This window comes from Cornus florida, unplaced genomic scaffold, assembly GCF_030987335.1.
Source record: "Cornus florida cultivar Cherokee Brave unplaced genomic scaffold, ASM3098733v1 CherokeeBrave_3.0.0_Hap2_Chr06, whole genome shotgun sequence".
Taxonomy (NCBI): Eukaryota; Viridiplantae; Streptophyta; class Magnoliopsida; order Cornales; family Cornaceae; genus Cornus; species Cornus florida.
The window spans coordinates 15,979,308-16,002,065 of record NW_026775576.1 but is presented as its reverse complement, the minus strand read 5'-3'; the positions used below and the strand labels follow the sequence as shown (position 1 = coordinate 16,002,065).

The 22,758-nt window shown below is 34.9% G+C and overlaps 3 protein-coding genes across 4 annotated transcripts; 1 reads left to right on the top strand and 2 right to left on the bottom strand.

Annotated features, from left to right (window-relative positions):
* Positions 1-838: 838 nt before the first annotated feature.
* Positions 839-2,418, bottom strand: LOC132313835 (protein FAR-RED IMPAIRED RESPONSE 1-like). Its single transcript, XM_059812778.1, has 2 exons — positions 2,062-2,418; positions 839-1,969 (listed from the first exon to the last, which is right to left on the bottom strand). Exons 1-2 carry the CDS (start codon positions 2,416-2,418, stop codon positions 839-841), a joined length of 1,488 nt encoding a protein of 495 aa, XP_059668761.1.
* Positions 2,419-2,457: 39 nt separating this feature from the next.
* Positions 2,458-3,042, bottom strand: LOC132313834 (protein FAR1-RELATED SEQUENCE 5-like). The gene is made up of 2 exons (XM_059812777.1): positions 2,713-3,042; positions 2,458-2,613 (listed from the first exon to the last, which is right to left on the bottom strand). Exons 1-2 carry the CDS (start codon positions 3,040-3,042, stop codon positions 2,458-2,460), a joined length of 486 nt encoding a protein of 161 aa, XP_059668760.1.
* A 2,401-nt stretch (positions 3,043-5,443) lies between these two features.
* On the top strand, positions 5,444-19,265 carry LOC132311125 (protein STRICTOSIDINE SYNTHASE-LIKE 3-like). 2 transcript variants are annotated; one of them, XM_059808865.1, is made up of 4 exons: positions 5,605-6,208; positions 13,841-14,116; positions 14,966-15,133; positions 18,600-19,265. In XM_059808865.1, exons 1-4 carry the CDS (start codon positions 5,880-5,882, stop codon positions 19,000-19,002), a joined length of 1,176 nt encoding a protein of 391 aa, XP_059664848.1. In that variant the 5' UTR covers positions 5,605-5,879; the 3' UTR covers positions 19,003-19,265. The 2 variants fall into 2 exon arrangements, with proteins under 2 accessions (XP_059664849.1, XP_059664848.1); XM_059808866.1 differs by lacking the exon at positions 14,966-15,133 and having other exon boundaries at positions 5,444-6,208.
* The last annotated feature ends 3,493 nt before the right edge of the window (positions 19,266-22,758 follow it).

Here is a 22,758-nt window from a genome sequence, read left to right as displayed (position 1 = left end):
GCGCTCAAAGTTGGGGCAGAGAGTTTTGGCCCTTGGGCGTGTGCTGTACAAGCGCTCAAAGCCCTTGCATGAGCGCTTGTGGTATTGTTCACGTGTGTGTGTGTTTGTGTCTTGGTTCAGCACTATGCCTTCGACTTCAAACTATCATATCTTCTTTGTTTTAACTCCGAATTGGTCCATTCTTGAGTCTAAATTGACCGCGTCGAAATAAGATTTCCAATGGTACCAATTAGAGCTTCATATTATTGTTTTAGCTCATGATATTTAAGTTTTAGTAAGGTAGTGTCTGTTTTTTGTTCGAACCGGGATAGGGTTTCCCTTCCTTCAACTTCAGAACTTGATATCTTTGTCGTTCGAACTCCGAATCATGCGATTCTTGAGTCTATTCTTGTTAATTTTTCATTGTCTTTCTAATTCTATGCTTGGTAGCATCAATTTCTCTATGAAATGACCATTTTACCCCTTGGTTCATTTCTCTTCGGATTTAGCGTTCTTGCTTCATTGCTTGGCTCATTTGAATTCCGTGGCTTCATGTGGAGTCATTTTGGTGCCTTAGGGATGACGCACATCTCTAGAGGTCACCTTTCTTCTTTTGCTTCCGCATCTTGGATTCGGTTCGGGTCATCACAGGACACATTGGGTTGAAAAATTCAGGGTCGTCATATTGTTCCACTATGACTACTGGCACCTGCATCTCCGGATTGAAGGGCTTCATTGCAATTCTACAACACAATTATGAGAAGTATTACATATGCATAATTTAATACACACAACTGGTATTACTTATGATGCTACTTGGAAAACAGTAAGGGGATAAAAGTACCTGAAGCTGAACTGTTCATTTTAGTGATTTTCTCTTATTTAGACTCTTTAGCTCCATGGTCGGTTTTAACCTCTTAAATTTTTCTTTCCGTGTATCTTTACACTTGAGGCCATTGGTGATTTTGTCAGTATTTATGTTGCTCCCGTGATATTGGTTTTTGCCTTTACCAACAATATAAATTGCATTCCTCTCAGCAATCCTACACCTACAACTTGATTGGGCAATTTTTTTCCACTCCATGGCTTTCACTAACAAATCATTGTATCCATCCTTATCCTCCGATACAATGGACGAAATTTCAGTCAGAATACGACAAAGTACCCTATGCTGTCTCCTAACCTCAATTTTTGGATTAGCATCAGCAATCACTTCACCGGAAAGATTTTCTTCCAAGCTGCCATCTCTTGCACTTCTAGTCCACCTTCTTAATATATATCGACGAGGCAATGCATTGGCGGACATAGAGTCCTTTAGGATTTTCAAACTATGCCTGCACATAATACCTTCCCTTTCAAATTTACAACAAGAACAAAACAATTCATCTTCTGATGTCCTCGTGACGTCGCGTTGCATTCCATCCTCACCAACGACTTTGTAACCAATGATCCTCTGACTGGCACCAGCTGCTAAGAACTTCTCCTGGGAACTATTAAATATAACCTTTGTGTACAGGTTTGCCACCTTTACTAATATGTTACAGTTTGTTTTCAGTTGAGGTAGATTGTGGAGCAACCCATACTCGGCTACATACTCCTTGTAACGTTTGTTAGACAACAGCCTTTCAAAGTGTGTGAAGAAATCTGGAAGAATTAGTTGCCTGGATAAGTATGCCTTCAAGCAACCATTAAAGCTTTCACTTAGTTGTGTACTGTGGATACCCGCAGACCAGGCATGTTTAATAAATGCCATGGCCCATCTATGTTTCAAACCTAACAGATTTGTAAGCCACGTGTTACCAACAATACCATATTCCGTTATCATTAAATTCCATTCCCTGGTAAATTCTTCCTCCTCCTCAATTTGAAACATTAATTTTGATAACACCTTCTTAAAGCCTTGCGCACGTCTAAACAAGAACCCTAGATGCTTCTGTACATTTTGTATTTGGTGCCAAACACACAAATAATGTTTTGTCCCTGGCATCACCTGCATAATTATTTTCTGTAATATAACTACATAATAATGCAACAGGAAATGCAAAGAGTGAAGATCTGAATTGAAATCACCTACGCCAATGCCTTTCCCATTGCAGCATCTTGATCAGTGAAGATCGTCTTTGGCGCTTTACCGGACATTGCTTTCAGAAATGTTTCAAACAACCAGACAACCGACTCTGCAGTCTCATCATACATGAACGTTGCTCCAAACATAGCGGTCTCCCGGTGCCGATTCAACCCCAAAAAACTTCCAAATGGACGATTGCCATGTACAACTTTGTATGTTGTGTCAAAACTTACAACATCTCCAAAATTGCAATAATCAACTATCATTTTTGAATCAGCCCAGAATATGTTAGTAATCATTTGATCATTATCCAATTGGAATGCATAAAAGAAAGATGAATCTTCACAAGACTGAGTCTCAAAATAATTCATTAGCTATGCTGCCTCTCCATATTCGAGCTCAGTTTGTCTTCAGGTCCTTATATGGTTTAGCAAATCCAACTTCATGTACCCGACTGATTCTTGTCCACTAGCTTGCCTTCCCATCAACTCATATGAATTGCGAGGGCTTATTCCTGAATCAGAAGCCAATTCCAAATCAATGGCCTGAACGTAGCTAATTCTACACTACGACGGTAACATGTGCATGCATTCATTAATCATCAGTGGATGGTTGTGGCTTTCAACAAATTTTGTAACTTCAAACTTATGCGTATACTTGGAAACTTGAATAAGCATTCGAGCAAGGCAACCAGTTCGTGTTTTAGCCCTAGGAGTCTTTGTATTACTGTCCCGAATGTCATCACCCCTGAAACCCTCCTTGCAGCATGTTAACAATCTCGATGACAGTTTACCAGTCTTCTTGCTCTTATTAAAATACTCTTTATGAATGCTAAAACCGACTCGACCGGCATATGAATTATAGAAATCATATGCCTCTTCCTCAGTTTCAAACTTCATACCTATTCTTGGTTTCCATTCTACGACATCTGCCCCTGCAATAGGAGAGTTTTCTGTATCTGTGGTGTCTTCGATGTTATTTAATACCTCTTCCATTCCAACAATTCAAATTAGAAACCTACAATACAAAAACAAAAAACAAAAAAATGTTTCAACGAAAGCTAGTGTTGTAGGTATGAATTATTAATTCGAAATATTTTCTGACCTATTAACATAATGCAAGATAGTATAATGTATCAAGGAACCAACTTCCTCAACTGCACTCATCATAATTTTGCTACGACTAACAAAATAAATGATTTATTTCACTTTTTCCATCTCAAACATGCACTTCCAACCTTTTTGGGCCTCCTATTTTCAAACTAATTACAACTATGTTCAAGTATTCATTTAACTTTTTCTAAATCAAACATGGACTTGCAAACTTTTTTCGACTTATTTTGAGAAACATTACAACCATGTTAACTTAGGGGTCTAAGAAGAAACAACAATAAGAATTGAAAAAACATTTCCATGTCAACAAACCAAGAGTAGTAGTGTGATGCAGCTAATCATGCAACCAAATAATATCCCAACTAATTTGACAAATTAAGACAAAGACAAACCAACAAGAATCAAATATTAGAGCAAGAACAAGAAAAAACTATAACATTTGTAGAAAGTTAACATGCTATTAGCCAAAGATAACTATACCAACAGACTAGAACAAAAAGAGCATCAATTTTTACCCAAAACTGAAAACTAAATAATCTAAAATTAATAATAATAATACTAATAATAAGAATAACAAGAGAACATCATGAAAGCTACCACACAGATAGTAACAGAGTTAATTAAGTTAAATAAGAGAAGGAATCCAAACATCATGATCAAAGAAATACACTCCAAATAACATTATTATTAATGAATAATGAGAAGCAAAAAAATAAATTAACAAGTTCATTTCTCTTATTTTAAAGAAAGATACATACCCCAAAGACACAGACAAATTCATTGGAGTAGTAAGCATAGTGCCCCCATCTCTCACAAGGATTAAAACCCATGACCTTTGGATAAAGCCACATTGCCTTCTTTGCAACTTCAAGTCCTAGAGAACCCATTCTCTCTCTCTCTCTCTCTCTCTCTCTCTCACACACACACACACACACACACACACACAAACACAAACATAGTGACTTTAATTCCTAACCCACTGCCCACTTCTTCACAAACATGCAGAAATAGGGGAACATAGAAATAAAGTGTCAAAAGGACATGAACAAGCCAACTATCAATGTCAATATACATGAGAAGATGGGCGCTTGAAATCCAAATCACTGTTACCACCAACAACAACAGAACATTGTGGTGAAAATAATCTGCATTAGTTCTCCTTCACTCTTTTATATATCAAATTTACTTAATAGGTTTTTTTTTTACTTCATTGTTTATTTGTTTCCTTACTTTTCCCACTTGTGTAACTTACAATGATGAAATGTGGGAGCATTAGTTTGTGAGAAATGATGGGAAGGTCTTCGGCTTATTTTGAAAAACATTACAACCATATTAAGTTATTTATAATGAACAATCATAACTCTAAATGGAAACTTACATGTCATACACTGGAAAATTTATTCCAACATATTCAATTGGAAGTGTAAAACCTCCATTTCTTATTATACAGAATATCCCAAATATATTGTACTACTTATCATGAATGAAACACAGGAATACAATGGAAATTTTATTCTAACATCTTTAATTGGAAGTTTAAAACATAACATATAATACAGAATATAACAACTTTTTCACAATTTCATAATATAATTTTCACAATTTCTGTTTCAATTTTTCACAATTTAATAACACTTCAAGTATAACCAAACAAAACTAATGAAACACAATGTCATACGATTCACAAATTCACTTACAAAACCAATAAACTGTAGCTTCGTCTTCCTCGGCTATAAATCAACCACACGACAATGCACCTTCCTTTTCTCCGCCGTTCAATCAAACCTTTCCAAAGAAATTGTAATTTTGGAAAGAACAAAATTAAGGAAAGTTAGGACAATGTAGGAAAGACCAATTTATTTCTTTCTATATTTTGGGGGAGAAGAAGAAAGAAGATTAAGAGCAGGCGCTATACCTTCGAAACTGTAGCTTCTTCCTCTCCGCCCTTGAATCAAACCTTTGAAAAAAATTGTAAATTTGGAAACAAGGAAGGCAAATCCGGAGAGAAAAACAAGAAATAAAATTACATATTTAGACGAGGCGATTCGTCACTGTAAATTCCTCTTCTCCAACGTTCAATCAAACCAAACCTTTGAAAATAAATTGTAAATTTGGAAAGAAGGAAGAAAATTTGGAAGAGAAGAAGAAGAAAGAAAATTAGAAGAAGAGGCGTGAAAATTGCAAATTTGGAAAGAAGGAAGAAAAATTGGGAGAGAAGAAGAAGAAATAAGAAAGAAGCTTAGAATAAGAGGCACTAAATCTGTTCCAAAATTTCCAATATTGTAAATTTGGAAAGAAGGAAGAAAAATTGGGAGAGAAGAAGAAGAAACAAGAAAGAAGCTTAGAAGAAGAGGCACTAAATCTGTTCCAGAATTTCCAATTTGCCGGTTAAACATGGGTTTCAATTTTTGCAATTTTGTATTTCTGTGTATATATGTTTGTATATGTATCTGTGTGTGTATATACCTTTTTTATCCAAAGTCGTGTTTGGCCCTTTTTACCACTGCTACAGTGCCTAAACAGTGCGAACAGGAGGGAACAGATTATACTGTTTAACAGGAGAGGATTCTGGTCCGATGGGTTATGTAGGTAATTATAAGTGAGCGTTGCACAACCCTCGATTATTACACTGATTTCCCTGACTTTTTAACCTGTACAAAGCCTCTCACTTTCGTCCTCCTTGTTATCTTCAACCCGCCGGAGACCTCATATTTCAGGCAATGACCCCGGTCGGAATTCTCGGCTGGCTACTCCTCCTCCTGGCTATCTACTGTGGAATCGACCCTTTCAAGCACAGCGCAATCTATCACTTCCCCGATTTCGAAACATTCGAGGTGAACATGCCCCCATGGTCCCAAGTTCCGACCGAGAAAGACACCCAGAATTTGCTGCAGAAATCGGAAATTAGGTTTTTGAACCAGGTTCAGGGCCCAGAAAGCATGGCTTTTGACCCGCAGGGTCGTGGACCATACACTGGTGTCGCCGATGGTCGGATTTTGTTCTGGAACGGCGACTCCTGGACCGATTTTGCATATACATCGCCTAATCGGTGAGTTTCTTGGGTTTAAAATTTTATATTCCTCTTGTTCCACGCGAATTTGAATTTTTTAGCCCAATCAACGAGTTTTAGGTTATGGATTTGATACTTTAATCGTGAATTTTTTTAACTTGACTCAGTGTAGATGCAGTTTCACTCACGAGTTAATTAGTGTAGACACCAACATACAGGACATTTTAATCTAAATCCCTGAGTTTTTGGCTCAGGAGGTTTGTTGTCATAGTTAAAAATATATATAAGATGAGGAACGGGGTAGCAAATGTGTGAGCAATGGTAGTGTGATAATGAATTGCAAACTTTTTATGGTGTGGATGGGATTATGTTTGAGGAAATTCAGGGAAAAAAAAAAAAAAATGGCATACATGCCTACTTTAGAACCTATTGTAAATTTATGAGTTAATGAAAACTTTTTATGGTGTGGATGGGTCATTTTATATGTAAAAGCATGCCATTTCCAAATAGGTGCATTATGAGCATGCATGCTGCAAAAACATTGGTTCACCTTTTTTTTTTTTTTTTTTAATTCATGATCAGATATGTATGGATTGTGGGCATTTATTTACTTTCCTTTTAGGTATGTCAGTTTTGTTTCAATCAGCTTTTGGGTAGGTTTGTGGTTGTTTTAATTGGCCTTTGGCTCACACCGGTATTGATGGGAGAGAGAGTGTAGAATGGAGTTTATATGTCTTGTTTCGAACACGTGGCAAAAGATGTGAACAGATGTTTGTAGATGTAATGCTATGGACTTAAGTTACATTTGGTAAAGAATCTTTTATGTACAGGGCCTTGGTGAGTACAGAACAGTCGTTGGTTGTTACATTGTTGGTATGATAAGCTTTTGGTCTTTTTCATTATAAACTGTTCTTTGTTTATATCCCACATATTCATTGGCTTCACCTGATCTATTGAATTGTAGTTGATGCTTAATGGCAATTCTTAGGTACCTTTTTTTTATTTTACAATTGAACTAGTAGTCATCTAGGCGTTGTCACTTCAATAGTTTATCTATTGATCATTTGACCCTAATTAGTCATCATAATTAAAACTAAATGCTAAATATGAAGTTTCTTACTTAATATTAAGTTATTATTTACATATTCACTATTGATCGGTTGTCAATTATACATCAACCTTTGCAATAGCACAAATCATTGTAAAATAGGGCTATTGGTCGGGTAAGTCGAACCACTGAGACTGCTAGTTTATGGCAACCAAGGTGTCTAAAATCACTTTTAGAATGATGAAAAGGGGTATAAAGTTTTGTTTGAGTTGTCACTTAAATTAGGAATTTAAAATTGCATAGAACAATAACTTGCACGAACTTTAGAGAAACGGAATTTAGATAGAGAGGACTAGGGAAGTGAATCCACTCCAACCCCTTACACATGCTAAATATATGATTGATTTGGGGAAATAATATATATATGTAACCATGATATATAGCAACACATGGTTATTACAATATATTCAAGAAATTTATTAAATCACAAGGCAAGAATAACCTATCAAAGCTTCACATGCTTGAACTACCTAAACTAGGGTGTAGCCTTAGACATGCTCACTAAGTTAGAGATTATCAAGACATGGTTACTACAATATCTTCAAGAAATTCATTAAATCACAAGGCAAGAATAACCTATCAAAGCTTCACATAATTGAACTACCTAAACTAGGGTGTAGCCTTAGACATGCTCACTAAGTTAGAGATTATCAAGCCCTCAATCAAATGGTAAAAACACATGGAGTCAAGAGACAAGATTAACCCATTAAAAGGAAGCCCTAAGCTATGGATTAACAAATTTCTCGAAAACCATGCCATTAAAACCATTTCATAATCTTATTTCCATTGTCACTATGAAAATGCTAGCCATACAACCATGAGAACAAATAATCTAAGACAAGAGTAATTGATTCAACATGATCATTTGTACAAAATAATATTCATTACACATTTGTAAAGTGCTCTAGATTATGAAACTTGGTCCATATACATTCCCCAAAATAAATCAAACTTTAAACATGCTTACAAGGAAGGGTTTCATCACCCCCTTAGATAGAGAGTTAGTTACCCATGGATGCAAGGAATGAAGGAGAAGAAGAAGCCCCACCCTCCATTTTCGCACCTTGAACAAGCTAGAACTCAAAACTCTCAAGAACGCTCCTTTCTCTCTCTAAAAGTTAGCAAAAATATGTATACATCATAATACAACCTTCCGACTTCTTATCTAGGCAAAACCCTCCCTCCAATCACTCAATTTCGAGCTCCAACCACCCTAGAAGCAATCTGGACCACAAAAATTGCATAGGGAACAAGATTCAGCACAAAAACAGGAGCAGGTGATCTGCTACCTACAGATCGGTGGGGGCCCGCGAGGCATTGGCGGGCGCCCGCGGGTTCTCAACATCTGAGGGAACTCACTGGACAAAACGGCAGGCACCCGCAGTGGCGCGGCTGGGGCCTGCGAGACACTGCGGGGCCCTGCAAAGGAAGGCTTGTTACTGGGGTGTTTGGCGGGCGCCCGCGGAGACTTGTCTTCAACACATATGACCCTTTTATTTGAATCACATGGATTGGCCCGACGACACGATCGTCATTCTGAATACAATGCTGCAAAACTCACATGCATGATGACTAAAGAAACTTGGCCCAAAAGACGGTTCCCAGCAACGGCGTCCTTTGATTCTTCAAGAAATTGTCAAAACTGTTCCTTTAACCATATTTGGAGGAACCAACCTGAAAGTAGAAGAAAACAAACAAATAAAGCTAAACTATACATTATGATCAACTAATGGACTTAACTAATGCAAATAAGGGCGCTTGAATATACAATATTTGGCGCTTATTAACTATAAAGTATAAACTACTAGACTACCCAATTTATTAGATATATAGATTAGTCAGTAAGTTTAGTAAATAACCAAATCTAGTATATACTAAATTTCTGAATACTTGAATAAATAACATATAACTATATATTGATCAATTTCTTAATAGGGCTAAAATCATAAAACCCCCCTCTTGTTTCCAAAAACGTCATATAACCCCCTCAGTTATTAAACAACCCCCTGAACTAAGAAGCACGGACATGGATACGGGACACAAATATGACACGACACGGAAACGGCGACACGGCAAATCCAAAAAAATTAGGACACGGACACGGCGGGGACACAGCGAATAGTGTATATATATATATATATATATATATATATGATGTAGTACTTGAAAAATCAGTGAGTGTTACTATTTTTCATTAACCTCACAATGAAAAAAATACACAAATAAAAACTCATAACTAATAAACTATAAAAGAACAATGTTGCAAAATTATAAAACCAAATAAAAAACAAGACATTAGAATAATAACTACTACTAGTATCATTTAATTACAAGGTTAAAATTATTATGTACTAACTACATAAGTGAGTAAAAGTTGTTAAATAACTTCCTATATTTATACTTTAACCCAATTTTCTTTCAAAAATTATTTTTTAGACCCCCGAAAATAAAACACGCATGTCGGACATACACCCTTGGCGTGTCGAATGCGTGTCTGCGGAGTGTCTGTGCCGTATCCGAAAATTAAAAAAAAAATAAAAAATTCCAGACATGTTTCGGACACGGATTCTTCGCCCATTTTGGTGTGTCTGTGCTTCCTAGCCCCTGAACTAGTAAAAACTATCACGTTGCCCCCTTCCGTGACGGAACTGTTAAGTTGTTGTGAAATGACAATAATACCCTTTATAGTATTTTTTTTTTTTTGATAAGTAATGCCCTTTATAGTATATTAATATTTTGTTAAACCGAAATTATAGTGTGAGAAGGGCAATTTTGTTATTACGAATTACAAGGTTATTTTGGTCAGCAAATGATGCAACTTTTGCACGTGATATGATCTTGTTAGTTTTAGACGGGAAACTAACGGGGAGGGGGTGATATGATAGACTTTTTAAAACATCAAGAGGTAATATGATAGTTTCTTTAGTTGATGGGGTTAGTTGATAGTTTTTGAAAACAAGAAGGGGGTTTTATGATTTTAGCCCTTCTTAATATCCAAATCACTTATATTAAATTCAATGAAAAATTCATTATTTTTATAAAATATCTTTATTCACTTGATACAATTCATTAAAATAATTGAAATCTAAATTTATGAATGTGTGGTTTTAAACCATTCATATCGATACATTAAAATGCATCGAAACAAGAAAATTTCATGTGATAAATAAGATATGGGTGAAAAGGGATGGGGTGCAGCTCATAGCACCCATGTATTGGGAAACAAAATGATGTGGTTGTAACTTATATAATTGAAAGATACTCTCCAAGAGTTCTGCATCCCACTTGATATAAGAAAAGGAAGTGGGAAAGGAGATTTATGGGACGTCACAACACCAATAAAGAGAGAAAAAAAGAAAAGAAAAGAAAAGAAAAGGAAAGGAAAAAGTTGCGCTTAAACTGTACATGATTAAATAAAATCTAGCAAATAATTTTTTTTTGATATGTAAGATTTCTTTAAAAGGCGCTCGAAGGGAAGCACAAACCTAAGAAAAGCAAGACCAAGAGGGTCTGCTATACAGTCAAGGTATCCACAAAAGACACTATATATACCCTAGTGATTTACAATTCCAACCTTGAACCCCAAAAAATAAAGTACAGAGAATGGAGAACTTAAGCACCCAAGTTGGAACCTCGACACCATCAAAGGATCGCCTGTTCCAGTTGTGCCACAACTCCCACCATAAGCAAAGGTTCCATCCTTCAAGCATCTCGGACTTGCCTACTCACTGCACACCCTCTCCAAGCCTTAAGCATGCTCTACGGGGACTTCGGCATAAACCAATGAACGCCAAAAAGGGACAATGTAAGAGAAGATGATTAACCGACTCTTCATCTTTCTTGCACTTACAATGCCAATTGACAATAATCTGTCGCTTCCTTCTCAGATTGTCAATAGTCAAATCCTCCCTAAGACCACTGTCCAACCAAAGAAGGCCACCTAGAGTGGAGCCTCAGAGCCTTGGTACGCCACACAGTTTTCCAAGGAAAGGACAACCACCATCAAGCAATTTTCATTTTGACATTCCTATTGCTTATATTGTTACTTTAAATTTGTATGGCTATTTCAATTTTAGAAAGTGCCTTTGCTTTCCTTTAAATTTTTTGTATTTTCAATTGAGTAATAAAAGTCTTTTAGATATCTCGGCTTAATTTTTGTTTTTGGTCTTCCATGACTAAGAGTAGCTTAATCTCCACTTTTTAGGCTTCTCAGTTAGATAAATCCTCTAAAAATCTCAGAAGATGTGAATTATTTATTAAAGATTTTCTCGAATTTCATGTTTTATGGGTTATTATTAAATTATGTCCTTCAAAATTTTGTTGGCTAGAAATAAAGATAATTATGCTAGGTCAATAGGATTTAGGTTGGCAAATTTTGTAGAACCAAGTTTAAGTCTAGAAGTTTTGTTTTTGATTTATAGTTTAGTTGGAAATTTCAAAAGTTAGTTATTGTTAGTTGTTACCTCTTGCTCATGCCTTATGGTTGAAGATGAAGTTTAAGCTACACACAAGGGTAAATGTGTAATCATCTACACCAAAGGGAAAAAGGTATTTTGACACTTGGATGCACTACCCAAAATTAGCGTTCATGCATGATTCTAAAGTATTTGATATGATTTGATTCATGCATGTGTTCTGGAAACTTACCAAATTGAAACTTTCTAGGTATATATCTGTAGATAATTTTGATTGACCTAGCTATCAGTCAAAGTTCTCTGGATCGATCAATCAATCTATTCCTCTATCCATGGATTTATCTGTTCAAAATTGCAGTTTCCTTCCAATAAAACTCTACCAATCCTATTCTCTCTATGCTTATACTTTGTCTAATAAATTTTTTTTTTGGTAAGTGCTTATTCTTTGTCTAATATATACATCACTCCAGGGAAAATTCAAAGCACGCATACACAGAGAACGCACAATAGAGAGAGCATAATTGGGAGTCCTAGAGTGGGTTATATTTTTCTTTTACATTAATCTACATTAGTTGGTGACAATAATTCAAATGTGTTGAAATCAATTGCTGCGGAGCTAAATTGTAGAGTTCAACACTTACATCAATTTATTCTCCAAAGATTGGTTTATACGACTAGTGCCTGAGACTGAATCATTGGGTTGAGAAGCAAATTTGTGAGGAGTGAAGTCTGTTAACAAGCGGACAAACGGCCTAGAGACTTAAGTTGCAAGGTTGGAGTAAGTCTGTGTCAAGAGTTAACCAGGGGTTTTCTAGGATTTGAGAAATTGTTAACCCAAGTTGTAATATCTCTTTCTTGTAGTGGATTTGGTTTGACTAGACTAAGTCTTGTGAATTTTTCCAGGTGGGTTTTCCACGTAAAAAATCTGTCTCCATTTTTTTAAGTTTTACTGCCTTAAATTTTATTATTGCATGTTTAATTGATTGATGGTTTGAATATAGTTAGTTGGTTAGTTTTAACTTGAGTTTAGAATTTAGTTATTTTGTTTAAATTCAAAAGGTTGTTAAAATCAGTCAATCCAACAACAAGACCTATTCACAGTCTGACCTTGCGCGATTCACTACCGGAGCCTTGAATTAGGTCTAATAAACTATCAAATCAAATTGTTTTCATTGGAGAGACGTGGGAAGAAAATTTAATTATTAAAAATATTTTTCTCCTAGTTGGATTGGGGAAGGAAACAAGAAAGAAAATATAAGCAGAAATCAGTTAAAAAATTAATAAAGAAAAACGGGTATATTCTGGATCTCGATTAGAAAAGTAAACACAGAAATCTCTGCAGTTTTCATCTCCATATAGTGCTCAATTTTCTTCACATGCCTACATATGAAAATTTCTCTATTGCACCAGTAATTGGAATAAAGGAATGTCATCCTTTTCTATGCTGAATGCCCCAGGGACTTCTTAACAACAGAAAGATGCAGAACCTTTAAGGAAAAATATATTCGTGTCAATATTACTCTGAGAATGTATAATATTTTGTGTTACAATGTGGTCAATTAGGGGTCATTCCTTGGTGTAATTGTAGGTCGGACTCGCAAGCGTGAGAACGAGGGTTTTCAAATATGAGAGCAGCCATTTTGCGAAAAATAGTGCCAAAAGTTGGGTCTTTCTCTGGTCTTTCCTCTTAATACTCATTATCAATATCAATTTTGTGGTGAACCAGTAATCAGTTCTTAGATTATCGTCCCCACTCCCAGCAGGGTTTGTTTTGGAAGTTCGTTATTTATATGATGGTGAATTTAATTTTGTCAGTAGTACTTATCAAAAAATCATTTAAAGTGGCATTTGATTTGAAAAGTGAACTAAATTCTGGATCTCTGTATGAAATTACTTTCCATTTACAGAGGATCTTTAGTCTTAGTGTTCTTGTTAGTTTCTCCTGGAAGAGTTTCCATATATTTCTCTGAAATTATTTATTTTTCCATATGGCATTTGATTTGAAAAGTGAACTAAATTCTGGATCACTGTATGAAATTACTTTCCTTTTAAAGAGGATCTTTAGTCTTAGTGTTGCTAGTTTCTCCTAGAAGAGTTTCCATATATTTCTCTGAAATTATTTATTTTTCCGTATGACTTGGAAATCAGGTCAGAATTATGTGACCCAAAACCATCGCCTTTGAGCTATATGCAGAATGAGCACATATGTGGAAGGCCATTGGGGCTTCGATTTGACAAGAAAACAGGTGATTTATACATTGCAGATGCATATTTTGGGTTGATGAAAGTTGGACCTGAAGGTGGACTAGCGACATCTCTAGCAACTGAGGCAGAAGGGATCCCACTGCGGTTCACAAACGATCTGGACATTGATGATGATGGATATATTTATTTTACTGATAGCAGCACCAAATACCAAAGGAGGTGGGTTTTCAGTACTGTTTTGTCTTAAATGCAGGTAATGCATTTCCTAAAGTTGTTCTAGTTGGTACTTATGAGCGTGATTGGCGTAGACCTTCCAAATTTATTACATGAACGCCCTTAATTGAAAGAGATAGTAGCTGCATGAAATTAATGCATGAAACAGTATACAGATAAAAGCGACAATAGTGCCATTGCACTGAATCTGATGTAGGGTTTCCAAATTTGCGACCATATGTTTCTTTGGATATACGAAATTTTGATGCATGAGGTAAGTTGAAAGCTGGAGGCATATATGTTTTGTGGTGTTTGCAATAATTCTTTGCTAAACTAAAGTTTACCAACTCCAAAAAGAGCAATAAAAGAAAGGGAAAAGAATAAAAAACTTCCAGATGAGCTCCATTCCCTTTACTTACATCCATACTTGAAATAATTTCGTTTATCTAAATTTGCAATAAAGTGACAAAAAATGTTGCTATCACCAGTCTTCTTTCTTCCACATGACATTACCTATTATTGCCAGGTTTCAAACTATTTCAGGCACTAAATAATTTCCAGATTCCAAATTTCCAAGCTTCTCACCATGCTCAGTTCCACAATCTTCATCACAGGATGTAACCATAACCTCTCAAGATAAGCTTTGTGTTACAATTTTGGATAGATTCATCAAATATAATTAATTGATCTAGTTGGACTCAAGTTGATACCGTCATAGTGCTGAAAGCAGCAATTATATTGGTAATCCCTTAAATGGTCCTCATCTTATTATGCTATGGAGAACTTAGTGTATTATGCTGCATTTCTAAGTATACTACTGCAAATCCTTAATTCTCACCAAGTATTTATTTTCAGGAACTTCTTGCAGCTAGTTTTCTCTGCAGAAGATACTGGAAGGGTTCTGAAATACAATCCACATACAAAGAAAACCACCGTCCTCGTTCAAAATCTCCAATTTCCAAATGGTGTGTCTCTAAGCAAGTGCGGTTCATTCTTTGTATTCTGCGAAGGATCTGTTGGCGTGTGAGTCTTTTTACCTTTTTCAGTTTTTCTCTAAATGTGTGTGTATGTTGATTTATGGGCTGTGTATATAGTTGAAGACCTATATACAACTTACACTATAGCATGGACTGGGATTAGGAACTGACACGGCACTACTTGACATTGACATTCTGACACAACAAATCTTATAAAAGTAGGAAAAAGACATGGGGAGGACATAGACGATAAAATATATATTTTTTATACATAAAAATTGCATTTTATAGGACAGATTTTATTTCATGAAAACTAAATATAATATTCTATTATTATAAAATTATAAACATCCTTTTTTCCGATATATAACTATGAACGTTCTTGTTTAGAGAGAGTCGCTCCAAGGACACATCACATGAAGGGCACATCACAGTATTTGTGTCTCACATAATTTGATGACTTCTCTTTAATGTCTTACTCTCTTATGCTCCTCTTTAATAGAACTGTTAACCACCATCTACTCCAAAAGCTTGCTGTTAGAGAGGGTGTAACTTTAATATTTAAATCTTTCAACACGCCCCCTCACGTGTGGCCTTCTTTTGGTCCAACACTTGTTTATCAATTTTTAATTAGGGTGATGGTGAGGTTTGAACTTGAGACCTTTGGTTCTGATACCATGTTAAACACCATCTACTCCAAAAGTTTAAGCTAGTACAGAGGGTGTAATTTTAATATTTAAATCCTTCAACAAAAACCTTATATCTTCTCTCTTTTTTTTTTTCTTTTTTCATATGGTCAAACTTTTTACAATATTATAAAAACCTTTGATTTGAATTCTTCTCGGTTATTCTTCGTCATTTCCATGATAAAAGAACGTTTTATGTAGAAATCAGTAAAAAAGATTAAGGCCAACCGTTTGGCATGAGTGTGGCTTGGCCCACTAAGGTGGTTGGCTAGGCCTTTGAATTGGTCTTAGGTCCATGGCCCAGCTAGTCAATCTGGCCCTTTTGCCCACAAGGCCTTATTTAAGCCTGCATTTCGTGCCTGTTCTCCTGGGCTACCATGCTCACAAAACATAAAAGGGAAAAAAAATGCCTATATGAACCGTTGGAGAATCTGGTTTAATTGTTTTCCAGCCATGATAAAGCTGTTGCCCGATGGCCAGTCTTCTCTTTTCTTTTTTTCTTTTTAATAATAATAATAATAAATAAATAAATAATAAGTAGGGGGAATATTGTTCAGTTCTCCTTAAAGAAAGAAAGAAAGAAAAAAAAAAAATCATAAGCACTCTCTCTCGTCTAAACTACCAACTTTTAGTTGCTCTCATTTCTCACGTGCTAAATCTTGATATAATAATTTAATCTAAACCCCGTAGCATGATAAAAACCTGCATACATAACACATGCTTCTTAATTTTAGCAGATGCAATGAGTAGAAAAACTAGATGTTTTCTTTAATCAGTAGTTCTCAAATCTTGTCTTTTTGATTTCAAAGATAATCTGGTCTTAACATGAGAAGTTGCACTCTTGTGAGTTAGAAATCATTTGTTGTCAAGACTATATCAATAAATGAGGACATGGGTTCACTTTGTTTAGTATAGTTAATATAATCAATATACGTAAGTAGTGATATGTTACATAATATATATACCTGTTATACTTGGCAGTAGTATTATATATGTATACTTTTGATAAGTAGGTTTATCAACTACTTATCAAAAATAATAATAATAATAATAATAAGTAGGTTTATCAACTACTATTAAGTATACTTGCATATATTGTTTAAGTTTTATATGTAATGCATTATATATATTTTGTATATTAGTTGTAAAAGTAATAAAAAATATAGTTTATTACTATACTTGTAGACTTGATAGTATATAGCATATAAGTTGTAGAAGTATATTAATAAATAGTCCAAAAATGTATAAGTAAATTATACATTATATTTTTATATACTATATTCTACCTTTATTTGACAAGTATTTACTATATACTACATTAGCGTATGGTCTATTATATGAGTAGATAGTATAAGTGTATTACTCTTATATAATCTAATACTTATAGTATACTAGTAGTTAGTCTATATTAGTAAACTTATTATAACTTAAAGTATTACTCGCTCCGTCCCAATTTAGTTGTCAATCTTTCTATTTTGGTTGTCCCAAATTAGTTGTCCACTTTCTAAATTCAAACATCATATTTCACATCTTTCCATAAAATACCCTTAAACTTTAAAAAAAATTCAAACTTGATTATATAAATATTTAAACCTGAAAGGGCAACTTTGTAATTCTTAAAGGGGACAATGCAATAATTACATGTCCCCTCAAAAAGTTATACTCCCCTAGTCTATGCAAGAATACCATGTTGTATACTACATTAGTCTGTAGTATATAAGTAATACTAACATACTTTGTACTAAAGGCTGTAGCGTAGTGGTATTTCTTTGCCTTCCAAAGTAGAAGGTCGAGGGTTCAAGTCCTTGCAAGGGCATGTGGGTGTGTGAGTGTTTCTTGCCAATGAAAAAAAAAAAAGTTACCCAGTTAGAAACTGAAGTTAGAAGTTTACAACAAGATGTTTTATTTTTAAAACTACAACAAAATACTCAAAAAAGCCTAACTGCTCTTGACTCATGTACCACAAAGCCTGAAGAGTATCTAGAACAGCATATCAATATCATCACACAAGTTAATTACCAAAGATGGCATATTAAAGCTACAATTATTATTGATAAAACTTATCAATTAACTACAATAGCATTAGTTGATTCAGGGGCTGATCTCATTTGTACACTGGAATGATTAGTTTTAATCCAATATTTTGAAAGACTACTGAGTTACTAAGTACGCCAGTGGTTTAAAACCCAATATTTGATATTTCTGCAGCAACATGTAACCAAGAAGTATCAAACCAACCTTTATTCTTGTCAAAAATCTTAGTCAAAATATGATCTTGGGGACTCCTTTTCTTACTTAAATTCTACCTTTTTCAGTAGACCAGTATCGTACTAAAACTACAATTTACAATATAGAAATTACTTTATTCCTGTTCTGCCTTTGGCTGATTAGGCAAATACACCAGGGTGTTTGGGATGCAAATGCAAGGATCAACTTTAGTGGGACCTATAATTTTGTATTCTACTCTCTAGGTGATCATGAGATTGCCTCATTACACACTTTGAATTGCTGTCACCGTTGAAGTTATCCCAAGAAAATGCAAATTCTTCTGTTATTCAATAAATATGTTCTTTTTGGTTGCAATCACAGAATCACCCATCAGAACACCTTATTATTGACAAACTTAATCATGCATGTTATTGGGAAAACTGAGTAACTCTAAATGAGATGGTGTTATGATATTGCAAAATCAAGAGTACAGGAATCTGCAGAGGATATATGCTAAAATTTAGCCATCAGTAATCATTTTTATCCCTAATCCTGGGAAGTAACATTAAGTAATCATCCTTCATTTTCTGATACCTTGTTTTATTTATGATGATGCAGATTAAGGAAGTATTGGTTGAAAGGTGAGAAAGCAGGGACATCTGAAGTAATGGCCGTTCTACCAGGATTTCCTGATAATGTGAGAACGAATGAAAAAGGTGAATTCTGGGTAGCAATCCACTGTCGCCGCTCTATGTACACTTATTTATGTTCCAAGTACCCGAAAATTCGGAAATTCTTGCTTAAGCTTCCGATCTCGGCAAAGATTCAGTTCATGCTTCACATTGGGGGCCTACCCCATGGAGTAGTTGTGAAGTACAGCCCAGAGGGTAAGCTGTTGCAGGTATTGGAGGACAGTCAAGGGAAGGTTGTTAAAGCGATTAGTGAAGTGGAGGAGAAGGACGGGAAGCTGTGGATGGGAAGCGTGTTGATGCCTTTCGTTGCAGTTTACCAATTGGGCTGAGGTTAAAGAACCTATATGTTTTTTACTGTTATTCATTTTTGGAGGCAGAACCTGTATGTTTTTGTTCTCTCATATCTGGGACTTGAATCTTTTAGTTCCTCATTCATGTCAACTTATTTCTTTTCCTGGGATTTACGAGTTCTAGGCCACCATACAGTTGATGTGGTATGATTATGTGATTCCAAATCACAGTGTGTGTTGGAGATTTTTTGAACACAATCATAAGATTATCGGGCAATGCCACCAAGTCTTACTGTTTACAAGATTGCCAAATTAATGCTTTTTATAAGTCATCAAACGCTATCCAAGCATTCTATTGAAAATGTTTTGAAGGATATGATGCATGAATGTATGCAAGTTACATTGAGCTCTTTAAATTTAGGAATTGTTATATATTATAGTTGGGTCCACAAGTATGCAAATTGGAGAAGTGAGGCGTCCATTGACATGTGTACATGCATTGGTCCATTGATGTGTTTACATCCCATTAGTTTAGTGATGTATATGCACTAGAATTGATTGCTCCATTTGGCGGTGACTCTTGACTACATATATGCGATCGAGTGTTTTGTAAATTGTATCTTTCAGTGAATAAGAAAAGCCCTCTCTCTTCTCACTTTTCATATTTTTTCTTATATTTACAATACGTTATCAGTACGACGTTCTAACCAATTGAGATTTGAAAAAGAAGCCCTCTATTCCTCTTTTTATCTCAACTATATATATCTATCTTGTGATATTAAAGTTTAAGTAATGATACTCAATCTGATCAATTGGCCTACTCATAGTCTGAATTCTAAGTGTAACTGCCACGTAATTACCTAAATTATTAATATTTTATTTGGGCGCTAACGATACCAAAAATAATTATGGAAAGAAGTTGAAGAGGTTTTGACGACCCCTCTCTATCTTTTCTGATTTCTCCATTCCTTTCTTGACTCACGGTTCTCTCTTTTCCACTTTGCAAAATTGAAGGGAAAACAAAGCATTAAGAAGTCTCTATTGGTTCATAAAATCAAAAGGGACAATACATATAAATATATATGTTTTTTTTTTTTTTTTTTTTTCAATATATATTTTGGCTTTATGTATATTGTATTAGTTTTGGGGATTTAATTAAAAAAAAAAAAACCTTCAAAAGTTCGTTACGAAGTGGATGTGAGAGAAATAGTCATGGAAGTAGCAGAATGAAGAAGAGGAATGGAGAAATCAGAGAGATAAAAGAACGTCAAAACCTTTTCAGCTTCTTTCCAAATTTATTTTTGGTATCTTTAGCGCTCAAATAAAATATCAACAATTTAGGTAGTAACGTGGCAGTTACACGTGGGATTCAGACTAAGAGTAGGCAAATTTGATCGGACAAAGTATCATTACTCTATTAGTTTGATAGATTGTTGGGTTTGCTTGCTTTACTAAAGAAAATTGTATTTCTCACTTCAAAGGGTAAGAAAATTTTATTTATTTATTATCATTTATTAATTAATTTGTCCACTTAAGTGATATATATGCTCACAATATGGTCGGTTTTACCGCCTTTATTATTTAATGGTCGGTTTTACTACCTTTATTATTTAATGATTTAGTAGCCGATTGGCAACAACTGCGGTTGCAAGATTTCAAAACAGTGGCTGAATACAACTCTGCTCTATTTAAAATCTACTCTATATTGAAATTATGTGGTGATACTATCAATGATGAGCTCCTGTTGGAAAAAACATACTCCACATTTCACGCCTCGAATGTGCTTTTATAGTAACAATATCAAGAGTGTAGATTTGAAAAATATTCAAAGTTAATATCATGTTTACTTGTGGTTGAGCAAAAGAACGAACTTTTGTTAAGAAACCACCAGTCCTGTCTAACGGAATCGACAACGATCCCTTAAACATACGTTGCCTCGTTTCGTGGACTTGAATATGGCCATGGTGGTCGAAAAGCAATGAATATGGACATGGTAATCGAGATGGTTATAATGGTGAATATGGTCGTGAAAGAAATCATTCTTATTGTCGTAAAAGGTTATCAATCCTCAAATTATAACAATTAGAGATTCACACCATATCCCTAGAAAAGGGATTATAATGAAAAAAGGGAAAGGTATGGCCCAAACTTCAAAGACAAATGCAAATATTTGTTATTGGTGTGGAATGACAGGGCATTGGCAAAGTATATGTCGTACGCCTAAACACTTGGCTGATCTGCACCAAGCCTTAAGAAAGGAAAAGGGGAAAAAGATAGAAATGAATTTCACTGATTTCAATGAGCCAGTGGATATCACAAATCTGGTCATGTCAGATTTCTTTTGAGGATAGTGATGGAAAAAATTGACCACTTGATTGGTGATGGAAATGTCCACACCAATTAAACTCTACTTTCTTTTATCATGTCATCGTTAGTTTGTGTGTGTGTATGTGTGTTTTTTTTTTTAGTTGTTTGTTTTTATTTCTTTAGTTACATTTGAATTAAAAATTTATTTTGCTATCCTTAAAGTTTTTATTGTCATAATAAAGTCTAAATATGAAATTTGCATGATATATATAAGCATGGATCTATCAAATGTATTGGTTAATGGCGATGATATATGTCTTCCAGACAGTAGAACAACACACATAATTCTTCGAGATAAAAAATATTTTTCCCACTTAACATTGACTGAGGCTAGTGTTAGTACAATTTCAGGTCCCATAAGTTTGATTGAAGGCTCCGGAAAAGCCGATATTATTTTACTACGTGGGACAATAATACACATTGATAAAGCCTTATATTCTACTACATCTCAAAAAAATTTGTTGAGCTTTAAAGACTTATGTTAAAATGGGTATCACATTGAGACCATGAATGAAAGAAATGGGGAATATCTCTGCATTACTTCTAAAAAGCATGTACTTGAAAAACTTTATATTTTCTCTTCTGAGTTATACTATACAACCATTAGGACAGTTGAGTCAAATGCTGCGATACACCAAAAATCTTGTGACCCAAAACTCTTTTTGCTTTGGCATGATCGACTTGGTCACCTGGGGACTACAATGATGCATCGAATTATTGAAAATTCATATGGTCACCCACTAAAGGATCAAAAAATCCTTTTACCAAATAATCATCTATGGACCGCCTACTCACAAGGCAAGTTGATAATTAGACCATCCTCTTCAAAAGTCATTGTTGAATCCCCCACCTTTTTACAACGAATTCACAAGTATATATATGGGCTAATTCATCTATCCTGTGGACCATTTCGTTATTTTATGGTATTAATTGATGCCTCAACACGGTGGTCACATGTTTGTTTGCTTTCTACTCGTAATGTTGCATTTGCTAGACTCCTTGCTTAAATTATCAAATTGCGGGCACACTTTCCCGATTATCCAATTAAGACAATCCGTTTTGATAATGCTATTGAATTTTCTTCTTAAGCTTTTGATGACTATTACATGTCAGTTGGAATTATTGTTTAACATCCTGTTGCACACACTCATGCTCAAAATGGTTTGGCAGAATCTTTTGTTAAAAGACTTCAGTTAATTGGTCAACCTTTACTTATGCAAACAAAATTACTTGTTTATGCTTGGGGACATGCCATATTACATGTTACATCATTAGTTGTGTTTGGACAGCAGCCAAATATCTCTCACATACGAATTTTTAGTTGTGCCATATATGTTCCTATTGCACCACCACAACACACTAAAATGGGTTCTCAACGTAAACTTGGAATATATATTGGTTTTGATTCTTCTTCTATCATTAGATATC

What these genes read in the sequence shown, in the direction of transcription:
- LOC132311125 (XM_059808865.1), top strand. Translation starts at nt 5,880, where the DNA reads ATGACCCCGGTCGGAATTCTCGGCTGGCTACTCCTCCTCCTGGCTATC. An exon ending in GCATATACATCGCCTAATCG is followed by an intron (nt 6,209 to 13,840) that starts GTGAGTTTCTTG and finishes CTTGGAAATCAG; the next exon opens with GTCAGAATTATGTGACCCAA. An exon ending in TGCGAAGGATCTGTTGGCGT is followed by an intron (nt 15,134 to 18,599) that starts GTGAGTCTTTTT and finishes ATGATGATGCAG; the next exon opens with ATTAAGGAAGTATTGGTTGA.
- LOC132313835 (XM_059812778.1), bottom strand. Translation starts at nt 2,418, where the DNA reads ATGAATTATTTTGAGACTCAGTCTTGTGAAGATTCATCTTTCTTTTAT. An exon ending in AAGATGCTGCAATGGGAAAG is followed by an intron (nt 1,970 to 2,061) that starts GCATTGGCGTAG and finishes ATAATTATGCAG; the next exon opens with GTGATGCCAGGGACAAAACA.
- LOC132313834 (XM_059812777.1), bottom strand. Translation starts at nt 3,042, where the DNA reads ATGGAAGAGGTATTAAATAACATCGAAGACACCACAGATACAGAAAAC. An exon ending in TTGCTCGAATGCTTATTCAA is followed by an intron (nt 2,614 to 2,712) that starts GTTTCCAAGTAT and finishes TTACCGTCGTAG; the next exon opens with TGTAGAATTAGCTACGTTCA.